The sequence below is a fragment of the Puma concolor genome, chromosome F2, assembly GCF_028749965.1.
Source record: "Puma concolor isolate L17-30 chromosome F2, mPumCon1.1.hap2, whole genome shotgun sequence".
NCBI lineage: Eukaryota > Metazoa > Chordata > Mammalia > Carnivora > Felidae > Puma > Puma concolor.
Genome location: NC_141684.1, coordinates 83,291,680 through 83,312,116, shown reverse-complemented (window position 1 = coordinate 83,312,116; position 20,437 = coordinate 83,291,680). Strand labels below are relative to the sequence as shown.

The 20,437-nt window shown below is 37.9% G+C and overlaps 1 protein-coding gene across 2 annotated transcripts in view; it reads right to left on the bottom strand.

Annotated features, from left to right (window-relative positions):
• The window catches only part of PRKDC (protein kinase, DNA-activated, catalytic subunit), a 209,019-nt gene that overhangs the window by 51,870 nt on the left and 136,712 nt on the right, over positions 1 to 20,437 (bottom strand). For both annotated transcript variants that reach the window (XM_086694932.1, XM_086694933.1), the window contains 7 exons: positions 18,369 to 18,548; positions 13,379 to 13,584; positions 11,110 to 11,248; positions 10,049 to 10,237; positions 8,894 to 9,118; positions 7,553 to 7,661; positions 5,601 to 5,712 (listed from right to left, as the gene is read on the bottom strand). In XM_086694932.1, coding sequence (XP_086551058.1) covers positions 5,601 to 5,712; positions 7,553 to 7,661; positions 8,894 to 9,118; positions 10,049 to 10,237; positions 11,110 to 11,248; positions 13,379 to 13,584; positions 18,369 to 18,548 — 1,160 coding nt within the window. The remainder of the gene's footprint in view (positions 1 to 5,600; positions 5,713 to 7,552; positions 7,662 to 8,893; positions 9,119 to 10,048; positions 10,238 to 11,109; positions 11,249 to 13,378; positions 13,585 to 18,368; positions 18,549 to 20,437) is intronic.

Here is a 20,437-nt window from a genome sequence, read left to right as displayed (position 1 = left end):
AAGAACAAAGGTGGAGTTATCACAATCCCAGATTTCAAGCCATACTACAAAGCTGTAGTAATCAAAGCAATATCATACTGACACAAAAACAGACACACAGATCAATGGAACAGAACAGTAAGTCCAGAAATAAACTCACACTTATCATATGGTCAATTAGCCTATGACAAAGGAGGCAAGAATATACAATGGGTTAAAGACAGTCTCTTCAACAAATGGTGCTGAGAAAACTGGTCAGCTACATGCAAAAGAATGAAACTGGACCATACACAAAAGTCAACTCAAAATGGATTAAAGACCTAAATCTGAGACCTGAAACCATAAAACTCCCAGAAGAAAACATAGGCAGTAATATCTCCTACAACAGCCACAGAAACATTTTTCTAGATATGTCTCCTCTGGCAAGGGAAACCAAAGAAAAAATAAACTGCTGGAACTACACCAAAATAAAAAGGTTTCACATAGCAAAGGAAACAATCAATAAAACTAAGAGGCAGCCTACTGAATGGGAGAATATGTTTGCAAATGATATATCCAATAAGGAGTTAATACTCAAAATATATAAGAGCTTATACAATTCAACACCAAAACAGCAAATGATCTGATTTTTAAAATGGGAGTAGGACCTGAATAGACATTTTTCCAAAGAAGACACACAGATGGCCAACATATGAAAAGATGCTCAACATCACTCATCATCAGGGAAATGCAAATCAAAACCACGACAGGGGTACCTGAGTGGCTCACTCAGTTAAGCATCTGACTTCGGGTCAGGTCATGATCTCACAGCTCATGAGTTTGAGCTCCGCGTCAGGCTCTGGGCTGACAGCCTGAGCCTGCTTTGGATTCCGTGTCTCCCTCTCTCTGTGCCTCCCCTGCTCACGCTTTCTCTCTCTCTCTCTCTCTCAAAAGTAAACATTAAAAAAAAAACACACACAATGAGATATTACCTTATACCTGTTAGAATGGCTAAAATAAAAAAGACAAGAAATAACAAGCATTGGTGATAATGTGGAGAAAAAGAAACCCTCATGTATTGTTGGTGGGAATGTAAATTGGTGCAGTCACTGTGGAAAACAGTATGGAGGTTCCTCAAAAAATTAAAAATACAGCTTCCATGTGATCCAGCAACTTCACTACTGGGTATGTATCTGAAGAAAATGAAAACACTAATTTGAAAAGATATATGCACCTCTATGTTTATTGTAGCATTATTTATAATAGCCAAGCTATGGAAGCAACCCAAGTGTCCACTGATAGATGAATGGATAAAGATGTGGTGTTTGTGTGTGTGTGTGTGTGTGTGTGTGTGCACACGCACACACATATACACACAATGGAATGAATATTATTCAGCCATAAAAAAGAATGAGATCTTGCCATTTGCAACAAAAGGGATGGACCTAGAGAGTATAATGCTAAGTGAAATAAACAGAGAAAGACAAATACCATATGATTTTACTCATATGTGGAATTTAAGGAACAAAACAAATGAACAAAGGAAAAACCAGACCAAAAACAGACTCTTAAATACAGAGAACAAACTGGTGGTTGCCAAAGGGGAGGCAGGTGGGGGCATGAGTGAAACAGATAAAGGGAATTTAAAAGTACACTTATCATGATGGGCACTAAAAAAAAAAAAGAAAAAGAAAAGAAAAAGAGAAAGAAAAGAAACCTAAATAAATAAACCTAGATAAATGGAAGAACTATATACATATTAGAGAACTCTATACTGTCCAGATGGCAACTCCCAAACTTGCTCTATAGTGAAAACAAAATCCCAAACTCTGAGTTTTTGTTTTTGGCAGCAATGGACAAGCAGAGGGGCACCTGAGTGGCTCAGTAGGTTAAGTGTCTGACTCTTGATTTCGGCTCAGGTCATGATCTCATGGTTCAGGAGTTTGAGCCCTGCACTGAGCTCTGCGCTGACAGCATGGAGCTTGCTTTGGATCCTGTCTCTCCCCATCTCTGTTCCTCTACTGCGCATGCTCGCTTTTCTTCTCTCTCAAAATAAATAAATAAAATTGACAAGCAGATTCTAAAAATGTACATATAAATACAAAGAACCTAAAATAGACAAAGCAATTTTCATAAAGAAAAAATTGGAGTACACACCCTATCTGATTCAAGACTATTTTAGAGCAACAGTAATGAGGACAGTTTGATATATGAAAAAAATATATATGTATATATAAATAAGGAATAGCACAGAGCATTCAAAACCAGACCCACACATATATGGTCATTGATTTTCAAAAAAGGTGCCAAGGCAATTCAATTATGAAAAGACTTTTGAACAAATGGGACTAAACAACCAGACAGCCATACAAAAAAGCCATCAGAATATGTACCCCCACATCACACCATCTACAAATATTATCTTCCTTTAGATCATAGACCTAATATAAGAACTAAGACTATAACATTGCTAGAAAAAATGCAGAATAATTTTGCAAGATGTGCCTGTACTGTCAGTTTGGAGGGGCTCCTGCTGGGCAAATCTGAGACAATTTGAACATGAAATAAATAAGAATAGCAACAGATTACATTCCATTAAGTAAAACTGGAAACCATGATTCTGTATTGATAGCTAAATTCAAGTAAATGAATAAACAAATAGATGGAGAAGGGAAGGCTCTTCCTTACACTAAGATGTATTCTGATAAATATGGAACAAGGGCTGGAGTTAGAAAATCATCACCTTGCAACTATCATTGTTAAGACTGGTTTGGGCTAAAAGTCATCCACAGATACAAAACACAGAGGGCTAAGTCTTAGGAGAAGCAGGATATATGCACGTTTCAAAGCTTCTCCCACCCTTTTTGTTAGTTGCAAAGAAAAAAAAAACAGGCTTAAAACAAAAACAGGCATTATACACTGAACACCAGATAATATTTTTTCTGAGTTCTCATTTTTTATTATGTATGTATGTACGTATGTATGTACGTATGTATGTATTTTAAGTTTGTACTTTAATTCCAGTTAGTTAACATATGGTGTTATGTTAGTGTCAGGTGCACAGTATAGTGATTCAACACCTCCATACAACACCCCATGCTCATCAAGCCAGGTGCCCTCCTCAATCCTCATCACCTATTTCACCCATGCCCTGCTCCCCCCACCACCCCCTCTGGTAATTCAGTTTGTTCTCAATAGTTAAGAGTCTGTTTCTTGGTTTGCCTCTCTTTTTTTTTCCCTTTGATCATTTGTTTTGTTTCTTAAATTTCATGTATGAGTGAAATCATTTGTATTTGTATTTCTCTGACTGACTTTTTAGCTTAGCATAATAATATCCTCTAGCTCCATCCATATTGTTGCAAATTTCATTCTTATTATGGCTGAGTCTATTGTGTGTATATATACCACATCTTCTTTATCCATTCATCAGTTGATGGATACTTGAGCTGTTTCCATAATTTGGCTATTATTGATAGTGCTGCTATAAACACTGAGGTGCATGTGCCCCATCGAATCACCATTTTTGTATCCTTTTGGTAAATACTAGTAGTGCAACTGCTGGGTTGTAGGACAGTTCTATTTTTATTATTTAATTAATTTATTAAATAATTTTTTTAATGTTTTATTTTTGAGAGAGAGAGACAGAGAGACACAGCACGAGTGGGATGGGACAGAGAGTGAGGGAGACACAGAATATGAAACAGGCTCCAGGCTCTTGAGATGTCAGCACAGAGCTCGCTGGGGGACTTGAACCCATGAACCGTGAGATTATGACCTGAGCCGAAGTTGGACACTCAACCAACTGAGCCACCCAGGTGCCCCTATTTTTAACTTTTTTAGGAACCTTCATACTGCCTTCCAGAGTGGCTGCACCAGTTTGCAGTGTATTACCTACAGTGTAATAGAGCTCCCCTTTCTCCACATCCTCACTAGCCCCTGTTGTTTCTTGCGTTGTTGACTTTAGTCATTCCGACAAGTGTGAGGTAGGATCTCATTGTAGTTTTGATTTGTATTTTCCTGACGATCACTAACATTGAGCATCTTTTCGTGTGAAAGACCAGACAATATTTTAACCAGGCAATCAAAATTACTATTACCAGTAAAAAGCACATGTACATCCTGCTTCTAGATGTAATACCCTGAAAATATTTCACTTAAGTAGTATTTTAACTATGGATGTACCACCTGAACCTAACCGTGAGAATATACAAACGCAAACTGAGGAACATTTCTCTAAAATGTCAATGTCATAAAAGATGGCTAGGAAAGTGTTCCAGATTAAGAGGCCAGAAAGACATATCGATTAAATGCAATATGAGATTATGGGCTGGATATCGTCTTAGAAGGGGAGAAAATGCTTCAAAGGACACTAATGGGACAACTGACAAAACTGAAATTGGGGCTGTATTAAAAAAGAAAACAGTGAAGTTATTATTGTACTGGTGTTATATAAAACAATACTCTCTTAGGAAATGCACACTGATAAAGAGACACATATATGTACCTTAACTTCAAATGGTTCAGAACATAATTATGTGTGTGTCGGGAGAGAAAATAAAAAAGCTAATGTGGTAACGTGTTAAAAATGTTTGAAAACATTGGACTGTGTAAAAGGTACGCAGTTCATGGGAGTTCTACTTTTCTTTCAACTTTTCTATAGATAAGAACTTACCTCAAAATAAAGAGTAAAAAAAAAAAGTACAAAAAATAAAAAGCAAAAACAAAACAAAACCAAACAAAACACCTGTAGTAGCAGAGGAAATAGGATATAATGGCAAGAACACCACACGGGGCCACAGTCCTTGAGTCCCACTTCCTGTGCATACTTGCACAAAATAATTCACGACCTCTCTGATTCTGGTGCCTTATCTCTGAAATACATGGCTAGTATCTGCCTCAGGGATTACCTGGGTTTCCACAGGGCAAGGAAAAGCTGAGTGTATGAAAATGATCTCAAATCTGGTAAAGTGATACATACAGTTATGAAATAAGAGTCAAGAGGCAGGAGGCACAAGTGTCAAAAATCCAAATTAGAATAGTAACAAATCACGAAGCAGTGTTTTCTCTGCTGCCATTTCAGTTGCTAACATTTGGCCCTGAGACAGAAGCAGGTGGACCACTGCCCCCGCTGCTCCCCTGCTTTCTCTCACTGCCAACAGTGTGTTCGCAATCAACCTCCCAGCACACGATGAATTCAATGTCAGTGGGCAGCAATTCCCAGGCAGGGGATAAGCTGGGACAAAGGACACACTGCTGACATGGAGAGCTGTATGAGAACAACTTACACGAGAAATCAGCAAGATGAGCCTGATCTATACACACTAAGCTCAAACCCCACATTTTCCTAAACACCCATTTTGGAGACAAACCATTCTGGCAATTTCCTAAAAATCCACATTCAGTTCAAAAAGATCACATCTTGGGGCACCTGGGTGGCTCAGTGGGTTAAGCGTTCGACTTCGGCTCAGGTCATGATCTCATGGTTTGTGGGTTCGAGCCCCGCATCAGGCTCTGTGCTGACAGCTCAGAGCCTGGAGCCTGCGTCAGACACTCTGTCTCCCTTTCTCTCTGCCCTCCCCCACTCGCACTCTGTCTCTCTCTCAAAAATAAATATTAAAAAAAAAAAAGTGATCACATCTTACCGATTTGTGATGATGTCATCCCAGATGTTCATTGGATCCATTGTAGCATCAGGGTATCTGTTTGTCCAGGTTTTTAGAAGTCTCCTAAGGGGAGCTTGAGATGATAAATTACCTAAAAATATTAGAAGATGGCTATATCCACAGCTCAATGATAAGAGCAACTTACAAAGTAGGGCTGCCATTAGTAAATAAAAACTTAATTCAAATTTCTTGACCAAATTAAAAATTTTTGTTTTGTCTTTCACAACAGGAATACAAAGTTACCATAGTAAACCTAATACAGTTTGTCATTACAACTCAATTTCTTAAGACACAGAGTAAAAATGGGGAAATAAACATACACAATTTTTACATTTAGCACAGATCCACAGTCTTTCATCTACAATTCCAAAATCTATAAAGGATCGAAACCTGAAAAGCTTTCATAGGGCTGCAGCCAATTTTCTTGTTGGCAAAATCTGATCTGAATCAGCATAGGGATACTTATATTATAGTCTTAGTTTATGCAATTTTTGTGAATTTTCATCACTTAAGCCGGAGACGCATCATTGTGTTGAATGACGAAATACTGCCTCCGACCTTGGTACCTGTACAAGGTTACATGGTAATAATAATAACCAAAGCAATCGGGACTCAAGAGATTCATGACAACCCCCAGGAAATTTAAATTTCACATTGATAATGCTTAAAGCTTTAGTTTCTTTCTGCTGGTGGGAAAGTAGTGGTTAAGAGCATAAGCTTAAATCAGACAGTCCTGGGTTCAAAATCTGAATCTTTCACATATTAGCTTAGGTAAGTTATTTATAAAATGAAAAAGCAAGGAATCTACCTCTCATAAGGCTGTCATAAAAACTATGCATTATAGGGGCGCCTGGGTGGCGCAGTCTGTTAAGCGTCCGACTTCAGCCAGGTCACGATCTCGCGGTCTGTGAGTTCGAGCCCCACGTCAGGCTCTGGGCTGATGGCTCAGAGCCTGGAGCCTGTTTCTGATTCTGTGTCTCCCTCTCTCTCTGCCCCTCCCCCGTTCATGCTCTGTCTCTCTCTGTCCCAAAAATAAATAAACGTTGAAAAAAAAAAATTAAAAAACAAAACAAACAAAAAAAAAACTATGCATTATAGAAAAAAAAGATTAACATACGTCCTAGAAAGTAGAAAACACTTAATGAATGATCTGTCATTAATAATATGCGCTTGAAAAAGAATTCTCCAAATTTAAAGCAGAGAATGATTAATTGTAGATATATACGAATATCAATTTTTATCAGTACTCTGAGAGGGTCTTTCACAATTATTTAAAATTATTTAGGACACAAGTTGAAATTCCAGTTTATGACTAAGACATATTACCATTGCAAAGATGTACTCTTTCCCTTTGACTTTGGGTGGCCTCTCACAGGGGCCAGGATAAAATCCACTTGTTTGTAGCAGAAAGACCTTCAGGGTCTGCACACTGCCACCAGGAGCTTCACCTCCCCTCAGGCCAGGGTATGTGGTACCCAGTCACTGAACTTCTAGCCCCTCTGAGACACTGCAGGCTTTCGATAAGAAAGGTCCTCTGTGAGCCCCTCTGTTTCTCCACCATCAACTCAGGCCGTTTCTCCAGGAGCCTCCTGCACCGTTCAGTCCAGGGCAGATTCTGTTTTACATATTTGACATGGGAAATCCCTCTGCCTCAGTATGGGTCATATCGTGTGGGGATTACCCCACTCTTCTGAAAGTTTCTTCAAGCTAGGCAATATGTTTTATTTGGCTTTGCATCCCCAGTGCCTAGAATAGTGCTTGTCCATCTTAAACATTTATTTCAATGACTTCAAAATATGTATTTGCAGCATGAACTCAAAGTATTTTCTAACCCACACATTCAGTACATGTTTCACTTTCACTAAGCAAAATAATCATACCAAAACCTTTCCATAAGTATAAGAGAAAAAAAGGTAGTCTAAAAAAATTACCTTGTTTGCTTATAAAACTGATGAACTCCTGAATTTCTATAATAGTTTGTACAGACTGCACTTTGGTGAGTCTACTTCTGTGTAAGAGAACGTCAATACTTGAGTAATTCTAGAAAAAAGATATTTAACATTGTTTATAAATCAATTTCCTACTTTAAATTTTAATACAGTTCCCTAAAACATGAAATATAGCAACTACCTTACATCAATTACAAAAATGTGTCTCAGAATAGTTAATAATTAGCTCATAGAAGCAATTAACAAACGGTTTAAAATTTTTTAAATAATTCAGGTTTTTAATCACATTTTGGCTCAATGAAGTCAATAAAATCAATACAACTGGGCTACTGTTGCCTCTATTGACCACCAGTTTTTAAAAATCACAACATCCTATAAAGTAAAACTGCCAACTACAGAAGCCAACTCCTTCTTCTCCAATAAACTTCCTCTACTAAACAAATTCAAAAATTTTTTAAAATAACGATAACGAATGAATATGCTTCTATGATCAATTATCAGCCAATGATAAATGTTAATTAATAGGCTCTATAAAGACACTGACTTTAAAACCAAATATCAGAAGATCCTCATAAAAGCAAAAAGGAAAGAAGGTATAATGGTGGAAAATGATCAGGGAAGATTAGTTCATACCCTCCACAAAGCAACCAAACTTCCATTCAGCCACTCTAGATGAAAAGTCTACTCTCAAGTGTTCTTTAACAGCACAACCCTATGTGTTAAGTAACTTGAATTTAAACAAAATCTTGGAAGAAAAAAATAAAACCCAAGGAAAAGCAAAAAACAAAAAAACAAAAAAAGAACTTCTTAAACAGAAAAACAAAAGGGACTAAAAATGCATTAAGCCATTTGCAACTACGTGGATGGAACTAGAGGGTATTATGCTAAGTGAAATTAGCCAGAGAAAGACAAAAATCATGTGACTTCACTCATATGAGGACTTTAAGAGACAAAACAGATGCACATAAGGGAAGGGAAACAAAAATACTATAATAACATGGAGGGGGACAAAACAGAAGAGACTCATAAATAATGGAGAACAAACTGAGGGTTACTAGAGGGGTTGTGGGAGGGGGATGGGCTAAATGGGTAAGGGGCTTAAGGAATCTACTCCTGAAATCATTGTTGCACTAGATGCTAACTAATTTAGATGTAAATTTAAAAAAAATAAAAAATAAAATTTAAAAAAATGCATTAAGACAAAGGACAAAGTGAAAAGATTTTAGAAGAAACTTTTTGTGTGTTGATTTTTTTTGTTCATGAGTTTATGGACTTAAAAGTATCATAGAAATGGTACATTTCAGATGGGTGTATCTGTATTACCTGCATAAAAATCTGAATGCAATTTTCAATATAATATTTGGCTCTATCAACATCGTCTTGTAAGATGTAAAGAAGACTCAATTCCTGACTATAATGCAGCTCAATAAGAGCCTTCTGAACCTCCTTGTTCACAGCCTCATCAATAAATGTCAGCAGGGACTGGTCAGCCTCCCCTTGAAGCAGTAACTTCAGCTTGCTGCGGATCATGTAAGGTAGATAGGTCTCCTAAGGAAGAGAAGACTACTTGTAACTTCGGAAAGCCAATATGAGTATTTTAGTACTACAATATCCATTAGTATAATTTTGTAGGTCCAGATTTAGATCCAAAGTGACAATGTTTGATGTTTCCAACATAAAACTACAATTCTTAGGACACATTCACTTAAAATTACTGATTTTTGTAAGCACAAAATACACAGAAACATGTTCTATGGAAAATGGGAGCTACTTTTAGCTGAAAGATCTTTGGATGTTACACACAAGTGAGGAATCTACAAGCACAGCCAAGACAGTTGCTTTGTGGGGACCAGGTGAGTCATTTCCCTCCAAGAGTTGGGGTGATCCCATGAGAGGGGAACCATGTCACCCCAGGGGTAAGGGCTACCCCATGTGTATCCTGTGTCTCAGGGCAGAGACACCAAGAAATATTCTTCCATGTAGTTATACTATGGATATTAATGTTTATTTTTAAATGCATCCCATATACTTGGAAAGGAGTGGCCAAAAGTGGCTAAAAAAGAGATAAAAAGACGGGGCGCCTGGGTGGCGCAGTCGGTTAAGCGTCCGACTTCAGCCAGGTCACGATCTCGCGGTCCGTGAGTTCGAGCCCCGCGTCGGGCTCTGGGCTGACGGCTCAGAGCCTGGAGCCTGTTTCCGATTCTGTGTCTCCCTCTCTCTCTGCCCCTCCCCCGTTCATGCTCTGTCTCTCTCTGTCCCAAAAATGAATAAACGTTGAAAAAAAAAAAAAAAGAGATAAAAAGAATGGCTAAAGAGATTTGACAATACTATGGAATTGTTGGGGGGAGTCAGGTTATACAAATGTTCTATGCTTTATAACTACTACCTTGTTTTTGAAAAGTTTTAAACAATTTCATTAATTAGAAAACAGCTATCTATAATATTTATCTCAGTGACTTCAAATGTAATTCTACCCACCTGATAAAATGGTTCACTCCACATTTTATTTAGATCTGGAGGGTTTTCATTGTCAACGCTGACTATAGAACAGTATGCCAATGATTTCCACTCAGCAAGCTGGTTGTAACAGTCAAGGGATGCAAGTTCCCAAAAATCCTTCTCAGCTTCAGTAGGCTCACCATCTACCCATTCTTGTTTATTGAGAGCCTCATGAAGAAAAGTTCATACATTTATTTTAAAAGTTGGAAGGAATATAAATGAAAACATTTGTATTATAGGTAGTAAACTATTCATGCTAAGGACAATAATTTTCAAATTTATGACAAGGGGAGAGAAAAGAGAAAACAGAGTAACACTAAATGGAAGAAAAAAAACCAAAAGAAATCTCACAGGAACAAATCAACATAAAAACCAAGAGGAAATGATTTCTCTGAGAAACTTACCAATGAAGCCAATTAATAAACTGAAGATTCTGAATGACCCAAAATTTGATCTGAATCAATACTGTGGATTATTTACTACTTAAAGAGCTCTTAGATTGAAAATTAGAAAATAGGACATTTACAGAAAATTGCAAAGGACTTTACAATCTGGACTGCTCATTCAAGAATCTCATAGGTCATGGACTCTGAATTTAAGCTACTTACTAGACATCTGTACCTAGATAGCCACTGGCAACTCAAAATACAAACTGTACAAAGCTGAACTTAGTCATCTCCAAACCAATTTTTACCTATCTCTTTATAAAGTTTTTACTTACTGAAGGAAAACAATCTACCCTAAGAGAAATTATATAATAACAGCAGATACTGAAATAACATCTTAACAGTTTTACAGCATTTGGTATGAAATGCTTTCTCCTTTATTCAATGATGTTTTCTTAAAAAGAGTAAAAGATAAAGCAATAGTTATTTCACATTTTGTTATTATGAAACTATTCTCTCCCACTAATTTTTGTGTAAAAACCAAGGAATAAAGTTGAAACATTACAAAACTCTAAATTCTAAAGGTAACAGTTTTTCCAATCAGAAAACAAAAGTGCTTAAGCAACTGGCATATTTGCTAGTGATCAGTTTTACCTCATTATACTGTTTAGCAGCTTCAGAGTAATCGCTTCTTGCCTCTGCTAATACCGCATTCTGAGTGATTTGCTTTGTTCCTATCTCACTACTAAAAATACCACGGAGGACGTCATATTCTCCAATTGATCTATACAGTCTAAAAACAAGCCAAAAAGAAAGTCCAAATCAATGACTACGTCAATATTTTTAAAGTTTTTATTCTAATGAAATGATAATAAATCCAGATGTCACATTATCTTAGCCAAAAAGGATATATGTTATTTTTGTTCTATAAATATAAAATCTTACACACTATGAAGTTACCATTAGGTTTTACTACTTTAGTCATACAGGAAGCAGAGATTATTCTAAAGTGCATTTAAAGTGAAATCTGAAAATACTGTAAGTTTACAATGGATAAATTGTGTCATTAAATAAGACCATTCTGTGTTAATCCATTACAGTAATAATGCACATACCAGTGGGTGACCTATTTGAAATCCTGTCTAGACCTAAAATTTGGAACGTAGCCAAGAGTCCAGAGTGAGTAAAAATTAATCCTGGTTCTAATAAAGCCATGTTTTAATCCACATTCTATGGGCCATCTTGATTCTACTGACAAGTAATTTTCTTACAGCCTTACTATATACTTGAGCACCCATTCTTCTCTTCACATTAACAAAAATCTACTTTACCCCTTCAAACAAACTTCCTCTGTTAAGACATTCTCAAGAAAATTTTTAATAAGTTTGTTCCCTTCCCCTACAATTTTTTCCCCCTCTTTTAAGTTTCAACACAAATGTTATCTCTTCCTGATGCTGCAGTCACCTGGCCAGCCAGTGAGGACTGCTTCCTCCTTGGCTTTCCTGCAGTTTGGTCCTTTCGCAGGTATGAAATCTCATGTACTTATTACATCAAAAAAGCCCTTAGCTCTCTCAGAGCCTAAGGATTCCAAATTTAGATAAAAATCTAGTAGACATGGCCCTCTCTTTGCCCTGCTCATAGAGGCTTATGAGTAACAAGTCAGAGGCAGAGGTGGGGAGATGGGAGGTAGGACAACAGCTCACAGTCCAAGAGCTCAAGAGGAGATGAGAATTACAAACATTTTTCAGTAGCTGGAAAAGAGATTAGTCTCACATCCACCTTGCACTGGCCCCATGGTCCCAGGATGATACGCACTATAACATGGTCAAAATGATGACCCAAATCATCAACAGGCAAAATTATGTTCTCACTACTCTGTTTGAAAGGAATGTAAAATATTATATGTAAACTATGAAGAAGTATTAAATAAAGTTAGAAAACAGTGTTTAAAGTTTAGGCTCTAAAAGTTGTGTGCTTCATTTACCCAGAAAATACACATGAGTTTCTCATTCTCTGAAAATATTAAATATACAAACTGTTACTGACTGTTCATCTACACATCTGGAACAGGATAACAACAGCTCCTTAGACAGAAGCAGTATTAGCCAAGACGCACCCTCTGAACTGCCCTCTGTCTTGCCTCTCAGAGATCTCACCACCTCCCATTTCATGTTATGGTTAGTTATACAGGAAAGTACATATATTTCCTACTGGTTGGCTACTTTTGTGAGTCTGGGAGATATGTTTAATTCTTCTTAGCACCTGACATAATGTCTTGTTCACACATAATGCTCATTTAAGATATGAATAGTACAAGGATTCCTCAAGTTTACTTTTATTCTCTTTTTTCCTAGAACCTGAAGATCTAAAAATCAGCACTAAAAATATAAGTTCAAATTTAATTTTAACCTAATCTAACATCCTTCTCAGAATTAGACACTGGCTTTTTTATAATGAAACTACAAGTAAGGAAAAAAACATACCTAATGCAAAATGGCATAGAATGACAAAATGGAACTTGTTTTTCCTAAATAAAGTAATTGGATTAAATTGTCTATATAAGAGTTTGAGTCCTGCTGAAAATAAATTATCCTCAATTCCGTTTAAGTAAAGCAGTAAAAACATACAAAACTAAGTAACGGCCACACTTTACAGGAAACTAAACTTGGTAGTTAACACCCTGAGTCCTTTTAAAAGGACTGTGTATGTTTAATTAATTAATCTTTCCTGGAGCAAGACATTCCTTGTTGTGACAACTATTCTTAACTCATGGAATGGTACTTAGCCAGAGAGATTTTTCAAAAAATTTCACAGAAGTGTTACGATCAACTTTATTTGCTCATTTTCTGCCAAAATGAAACAATTTTTGTGTATTACTTTAGTCAAATTCACTGTTGTCCCAACAGTGGATCACAAAGCTTACTTAGCAAGTTCCATCCATCTGACGACATCAGGTGAGAGGCGAGTCCTCCCCTGAAACCGCTTGGCAGGTGGCTCTGGTGGTAGCAGCTGGAGCAGGGCCTCTTCAAGGAGGCGGATGCCCACGGGCTGCTGCAGGCTGGCCAGGCAGCCAGCACTGACAGAAGCTGGGTTGAGGCTCAGCAAGTCTGTGTGTTGGCAACTGATTTCCTATGAAACCACAAACATATGCAGCTATTTAGGCTGTGATACTTTGACCGTATCTTCACAAGTGAGTAACTCATTTTACTAAACATGAAAGAACATTTTGATGTAAGTAGTGATAGAACCAGAAAATTTCTCTGTGTAATTCTATTAACAAAATTTCCTCAACATTCAGCTTGCTCAAAGGAGGAAATGACCTTTGATTTTTACACTATCAATTTAGACATTACTTTAAAGAAAAGTACTAGCAAATTATGAAAAATTATATACTCTGTATATCTAGGCATCAATTGCAGTTTCCAGGAATATTTAGCCTGAACGGGTGAGAAAAGCAGCTGAAACTGCTTTCAGATTTCATATCCAAACACCAGAAAGTAGGTACTTATTTCCATTACTCTAATTAACATCTTTTTTTCCATCTCCTTCCACCCAGGGGCTAACCGATTCACAATAATATTGAATAAGAGGATTTCAGGAATTATATTGGCCTTTACTTTGTAACTCTCAATTTGAGAGTCCTATATACACCATTAAAAATAAACTACAAATCAATATGCAGAACAATATAAATAGTATGGCAGGGTCACCTGGGTGGCTCAGTCATTTGAGCAGCCAACTTTCAATTTCAGCTCAGGTCATGATCTCCCAGTTGGTGGGATTGAGCTTCCCATTCTACTGTGTGCTGACACCATGGAGCCTGCTTGGGATGCTCTCTTTCCCTCTCTCTCTACCCCTCCCCCACTCACATGCACATGCACACACACTCTCTCAAAATTAAATAAACTTAAAAAAAATACATTTGATTAAAAAAAAAACAGTATGGCAGCATCTTCATTAAAACACAGCTGAATGGGGGCGCCTGGGTGGCTCAGTCGGTTAGGCGTCTGACTTCAGCTCAGGTCACGATCTCGCGGTCCGTGAGTTCGAGCCCCGCGTCAGGCTCTGGGCTGCTGGCTCGGAGCCTGGAGCCTGCTTCCGATTCTGTGTCTCCTTCTCTCTCTGCCCCTCCCCCCGTTCATGCTCTGTCTCTCTCTGTCTCAAAAATAAATAAACGTCAAAAAAAAATTAAAAAAAAACAACAACACAGCTGAATGTATGCATATAGTTCTTGTGTGGGTGTGTACGTCTGTGTATGCACATATACGCAGGTATCTGGAAAAGTCAGTGAAGACAGTCCCCACTAAGCCACATCCACACCACCTTCTTCCCAGCTGTGCCATGCATGGACTACTTACTAAGTCTAACTAAGCCAACTTAAATTCTACATTAGAGGTCTTGAAAGAATACAGATTCTCCAAAGCAAGCTAGCAAACAAAAATGTCTATTAGAAGGAACTGGTGGTACAGGAAAAAAATCCATATAAAATTAATTAATAACACAGCGAAGCCTCAGTCTTAGTTGAGGTGTCAGATTTTGAGATAACATCTGCTAATTTAGAGAGAGAAACCCTGAGTTACACAAGACTATTTTAAAATAAATATACTTTTAAGTTTCAAGGAATCATTTCATTCTATAAATATTTATTGAATGCCTTCTATATTCTAGACACTGTAGTAAACAATGTTGCCCCTGACATTAAGATTTATTCCCATTGCCAATAGAAGTCTTTTGTGAAATAGTTGTAAATAAGTAAACAACTATTACTGGGATATTACTCCTCTATATGTAAATGCATTCTCACAATTTAAGTTGAGTTCTGCGAGTATATTTTCAAGAAGACTGACTCTTCTGTATAATCTTGTTGACAGTATCATTTTACTTTCTAAAGAGTGATTTGCTAAGCCAAAAAAACTTCAGCTGATTACACTTCTTATAAATTCCAAAAGAGAATAAAGTAATGAAGTCTAATTTGTAAAATGATGACTGCCTAATAGAATTAATAACAATATTTTTTGTTTGGACTCTTATCTCACTGTAGTAGGTGAAGGCAAGGGCCATTTCTTCATTTCAAATATTCCATAGTTGTTAAATAAAGATTTACACATAAAATATCCTCATTAGGTGTTTTGTAAAGAAAGCCAAGGGGCGCCTGGGTGGCTCAGTCGATTGAGCTTCTGACTTCGGCTCAGGTCATGATCTCACACTCCATGAGTTCGAGCCCCGTGTCAGGCTCTGTGCTGACGGCTCAGAGCCTGGAGCCCACTTCTGCTTCTGCTTCTGTGTCTCCCTCTCTCTCTGACCCTCCCCCATTCATGCTCTGTCTCTGTCTCAAAAATAAATAAACATTAAAAAAAAAATTTAAGAAAGCCAAAAAAAGTTTTTTTAAGTTTATTTATTTTGAGAGACAGAGAAAACAAGCAGGAGAGAGGCAGAAAAAGGGGAAGAAAGAAAATCCCAAGCAGGGTCCACACTGTCCGTGCAGAGCCCAATGTGGGGCTCAAACTCACAAACCAGGAGATCATGACCTGAGCCAAAGTTAGATGCCCAACCAACTGAGCCACACAGGCGCCCCAAGAAAGTTAAAATTTTATATGAAGTTCAAACAAGTGATGAATAGCATAAATGTATTTAACATCTGTTAAATTAAACCAAATTAACATCTGTTTGCCAGTCACTGACTGGGATACAATCAGGATAGTCTGACAAATACAGGATATGCAGCAGACAAGAAAATCATTCTGAGATGTCATGGTGGGGCAGTGGCATCTCAAAGAGACCCTACCCTTTGCTAGAACAAGAAGTCACATAAATGCCATGCCAAATGTGCTAAGATGTCATGGAGAGAGGGAAAAAAATCATAGTTTCAGAAATGAACCACAAACAAAGTCGTAACAGCAAATGCTGCAAACTGCAGGCACTAACTTGCAATCATGTTGCTTTTTCCAAAGGCAATGCCAAATTGCAAGCTCTAGAGCGAGTAGAAGTAATTTATTTCCTTAATGACGGTTAATGACTCTCTTAAAAAACAATGGAAAAAAACAGCTTTTAAAAAGAAATATAGGGACAAAACTAGGAATTCAGATTTTAAAAAATCACTTCAGAATACAGTGTAAAGAGAATCTTCTTTTGAAACACTGACTGATTCAATGCAATTTTTCAAATCTTATCTTTAGTGTAGCCAGGAGGAAAATAATGAAGGAATTCTACTTGTAAATTATAAACCAATAAAAATAGAACTAATATATAAAAAGAAACTATATTAATAGTTTCATGCTACATCAGAAAGAACAAAACAGGAAAACCAAGTGTTTCATCTCAGGGAATTATTACCCAATTAGTTTGCAAACCAAAGCTACTGATAAATAATATTAAATAACATTATTTTATTTTAAAGTTTATTTGTTTACTTTGAGAGAGAGAGCATACAAGCTGGGAAGGGGCAGAGAGAGAAGGAGGGAGAATCCCCAGCAGGTTCCATGCCTTCAGTGCAGAGCCTGACACAGGGCTCAATCTCATGAACCATCAGACTATATCCTGAGCTGAAATCAAGAGTCGGATGCTTAACCAACTGAACCACCCAGGCGCCCCAAGAATATATATGTATTTTAAATTACCCCAGAGAGGTTACTAGTTATAAAAATACTAAAATGAATTGAAAAGGTTTTCTGTTGGGGGTACCTACGTGGCCCGGTCGGTTGAGCGTCCAACTCTTGATTTCGCTCAGGTCATGATCTCAAGGGTTATGAGTCTGAGCCCCACATTGGGCTCTGTGCTCTCAGTGCAGAGCCTGCTTGAGAGTCTATCTCCCTCTCTCTCTGCCCCTCCCTGCTCTCTCCCTCTCTCTCTCAAAATAAATAAACTTAAAAAAATAAAAAATAAAAAAAGGCTTTCCATTAGGGAATTTGTAATGATCGTGTTTTGAACGGCAAAGGAAACATTTCTTATATGAAAAAGTAACCTTCCAATAGGCATGTTTAAGTAGTAACTCAAAGTATGCCTCTATTAACATCTGCTCAAACTGTATTACCTTAGCATGACTTCTCTGACCACTCAGTCTAAGTACACAGCCCCCACCCTGATCAAGAGGCTGTCTCCCTCCCTGCTTCATTACTACCCTACATTACTTTAGTACTCCCGCAGTACTCAAGTTCGATGACACTACTATGTTATGTTATCTTCTGTATTTGTTTATTGTTTGTCACCCACTGTAATTCTAGGAGGGCAGAAATCTGTGCTTCTTCCATCACTCACTGTCCCCACAACTTACAACAAAGTCAGGAATGTGCTCAGTCCACATTTCTTAAAGGCACTCAGGAGGCAGGAAATAATTTGGAGAAATAGTACCTAAGGAAAAACTACTAACAACACACAGGGTTTAACCAAAACACTAAAGGGACTGGCATATTAAAAATCAGAACATTTTACACCAAGGTTGATTTCTAATTATCCTGCCATATATAAGTTTTTTTTTTTTTAATGTTTATTTTTTTGAGAGGGGGGGAGAGAGAGAGAGAGAGAGAGAGAGAGAGAGACAGACAGACAGAGACAGAGCGTGAGCAGGGGAGGAGCAGAGAGAAAGGGAGACACAGAATCTGAAGCAGGCTCCAGGCTCTGAGCTGTCAGCATAGAGCCCGACGTGGGGCTCGAACCCACAGACTATGAGACCATGACCCAAGCAGAAGTCGGACACTTAACCGACTGAGCCACCCAGGTGGCCATATAAGTTTGTTTAAAAAACAAAAAAAACGAATAAATTACACCTCATCAGGGAAGAGGTAACCATACAGAATACACCTAAATTGTTAAACACCTTGTGCTTTGGCCTGTGGAACAAATGAAGTTATTGTGACACAGTCAGGTCATGGCAAAGTAGATAATGCAGTTTATGAAGCACATGTGTAGACGCTCACCTGGATACAAGAAACAAAAGGTGGAAAGAAAGAGAACGTGGTGTTAAGAAAACGATTGAAGTCCTGGAGCAACTTTTGAGTAATGATGTTTTTCTCAGACATGGTCTTGTGTTTATCCATCTCTTTTATAATTCCAGAAAACAAGCTGCCAAAGAGCTGTTTTGCAATTATTGGGTCTCTCTGTAAAATATTCAAAACAGACAAATTAGGATCTGAAGTAAAAATGCTATAGAAATTACTGCTACCATCAGAGTTTATTTGAAAATACAAACTCCTGCAAACATATCTAATTTACATCTCAGTTTTGTTTAGAAAGTTTTATCAGGCACTGACGTGGGGAGTATTTGAAATTTAACCAAATATATCTGTGGTACCATGGATTTGGGGCCCACAAGTATATAAGCTGACTTAATCACATACGGAGACCTAGCTTAACTCACGAGTGGGTCTGGACCTTTGGATTCCTTATCTTTAACGTGGGCATAACACAACACATCTCAGGGTTGTAGTGAGGATTAGCCAAGATGATACACATCAAGCGATCAGTGCCGTAATTGGGAAGGTCTTTCAGAGAGGTTAAGTGAGGTTTTTAGGTACTATCCTCACATCAGCATTACTGCAAAGCTTAAGAGAATAAGCAATAAGCTTAAATAAAATGCCAACTTAAAATTTCAAAGTCCCATCATTATGACAATTGAAACTGTTAAAAACCATCAGTAGCCATTTTTGTGCTTTTCATGTTTGGTGGCTTCAGCCCTAAAAGCATGCTACCTTTAAAGGCATCTTTTATGGCATTAACCCTCACACTCCATGACCACAGGAACATTATCCTGTATCTGTGCCTATGACAGCAGTATTAAGAACAGTCCTGGCATGCAGGGTCTATATTTTTTAAATGAAGGCACGAATGCATGAATAAAATTTAAAAATTATTTTGCTTGATAAAACTGTCTGAATAAAAAGTACAATTTGATCTGTTCTTTGTTATTTATTTTAAGTAATGTATTTGTCTTACAGAAAGTTGTATGGTTGCAATGTAAAATTTCAGAAAATACAGATTAGGAAAAAAGAAAGTATCACTCATAATTCTACTACATGAAGACAGCCACCGCACAGGTTGGTCTCTTATGGACATGCACACGTCTGCTGTTCGCGAACTTGCTTTTTTCACCTAACCCGTGGCAGACAGGCTCCCAGGTCTACAACCCCAATTCTTGAGTCTTATGCACAAATTCTCTCATTTCCCAGGGAGTCCCAGATGCTCCTGCTGTTACAGTAACGCAGTGATGATTAAGATAAATAACATCTTCAGAGAACAGAATGCTGCTGCTGGACGTGTGCCATCCCGGCTGGTTTACAGGCTCCCCTTTAGTTCTCTCACACGCAAGGCTCATGATGAAGAAGGGGAGCCCCCGGACAGCAGAGGAAGCCTCATCTGTTTTGTCCACAGCTGCACCTCAGTGCTTAGATGAGTCCCTGGCATCCAGAAGGATGCTCCATACAGAACATGTGTTGAATAAATAAAGTATTGGAATTTGAGAAATATAGGAAACACGTTCCTCCTCAAAGAACAGAAAAAATGTAGTCCTTTTTTTGAAACACTATTCAGCATCTTAATTTTTTCCAAGCACCAATGAGGTGAACTGACTTGGACGTGGGTCTCTACGCAGCATCAGGCTTTTAACCTGCTCCCATCCGTACACACCACATACCTCTCCAACATGGGCAGGTGCAAACCATGCCCAGGAGAGCAGGTGGTAGCACCGCTTCTGAGGCAGTGATGTGAATGCATGTGTGCAAGGTACGAGAAAAACTGGGAAGTGGTGGCGGGGAGAAAAACACGGGGCCGGGAATCAGAACACAGGGCTGGGGTTTGTCTTAGTTTCACACCCAGCAAGACATGTTGCTTTAAATCATAACATCCATTCTTTGCTAACTTCAATTCTTCATCTGTAAATGTGTCTAACAACTGCCTTTATGTCACAAAATTACTGAGAGGATCTAATGAGAGAAATGTGAAAGCACTCTGTAACAAACAAGGGTTCTTTCTTCTGTGACAGTAGTTACAT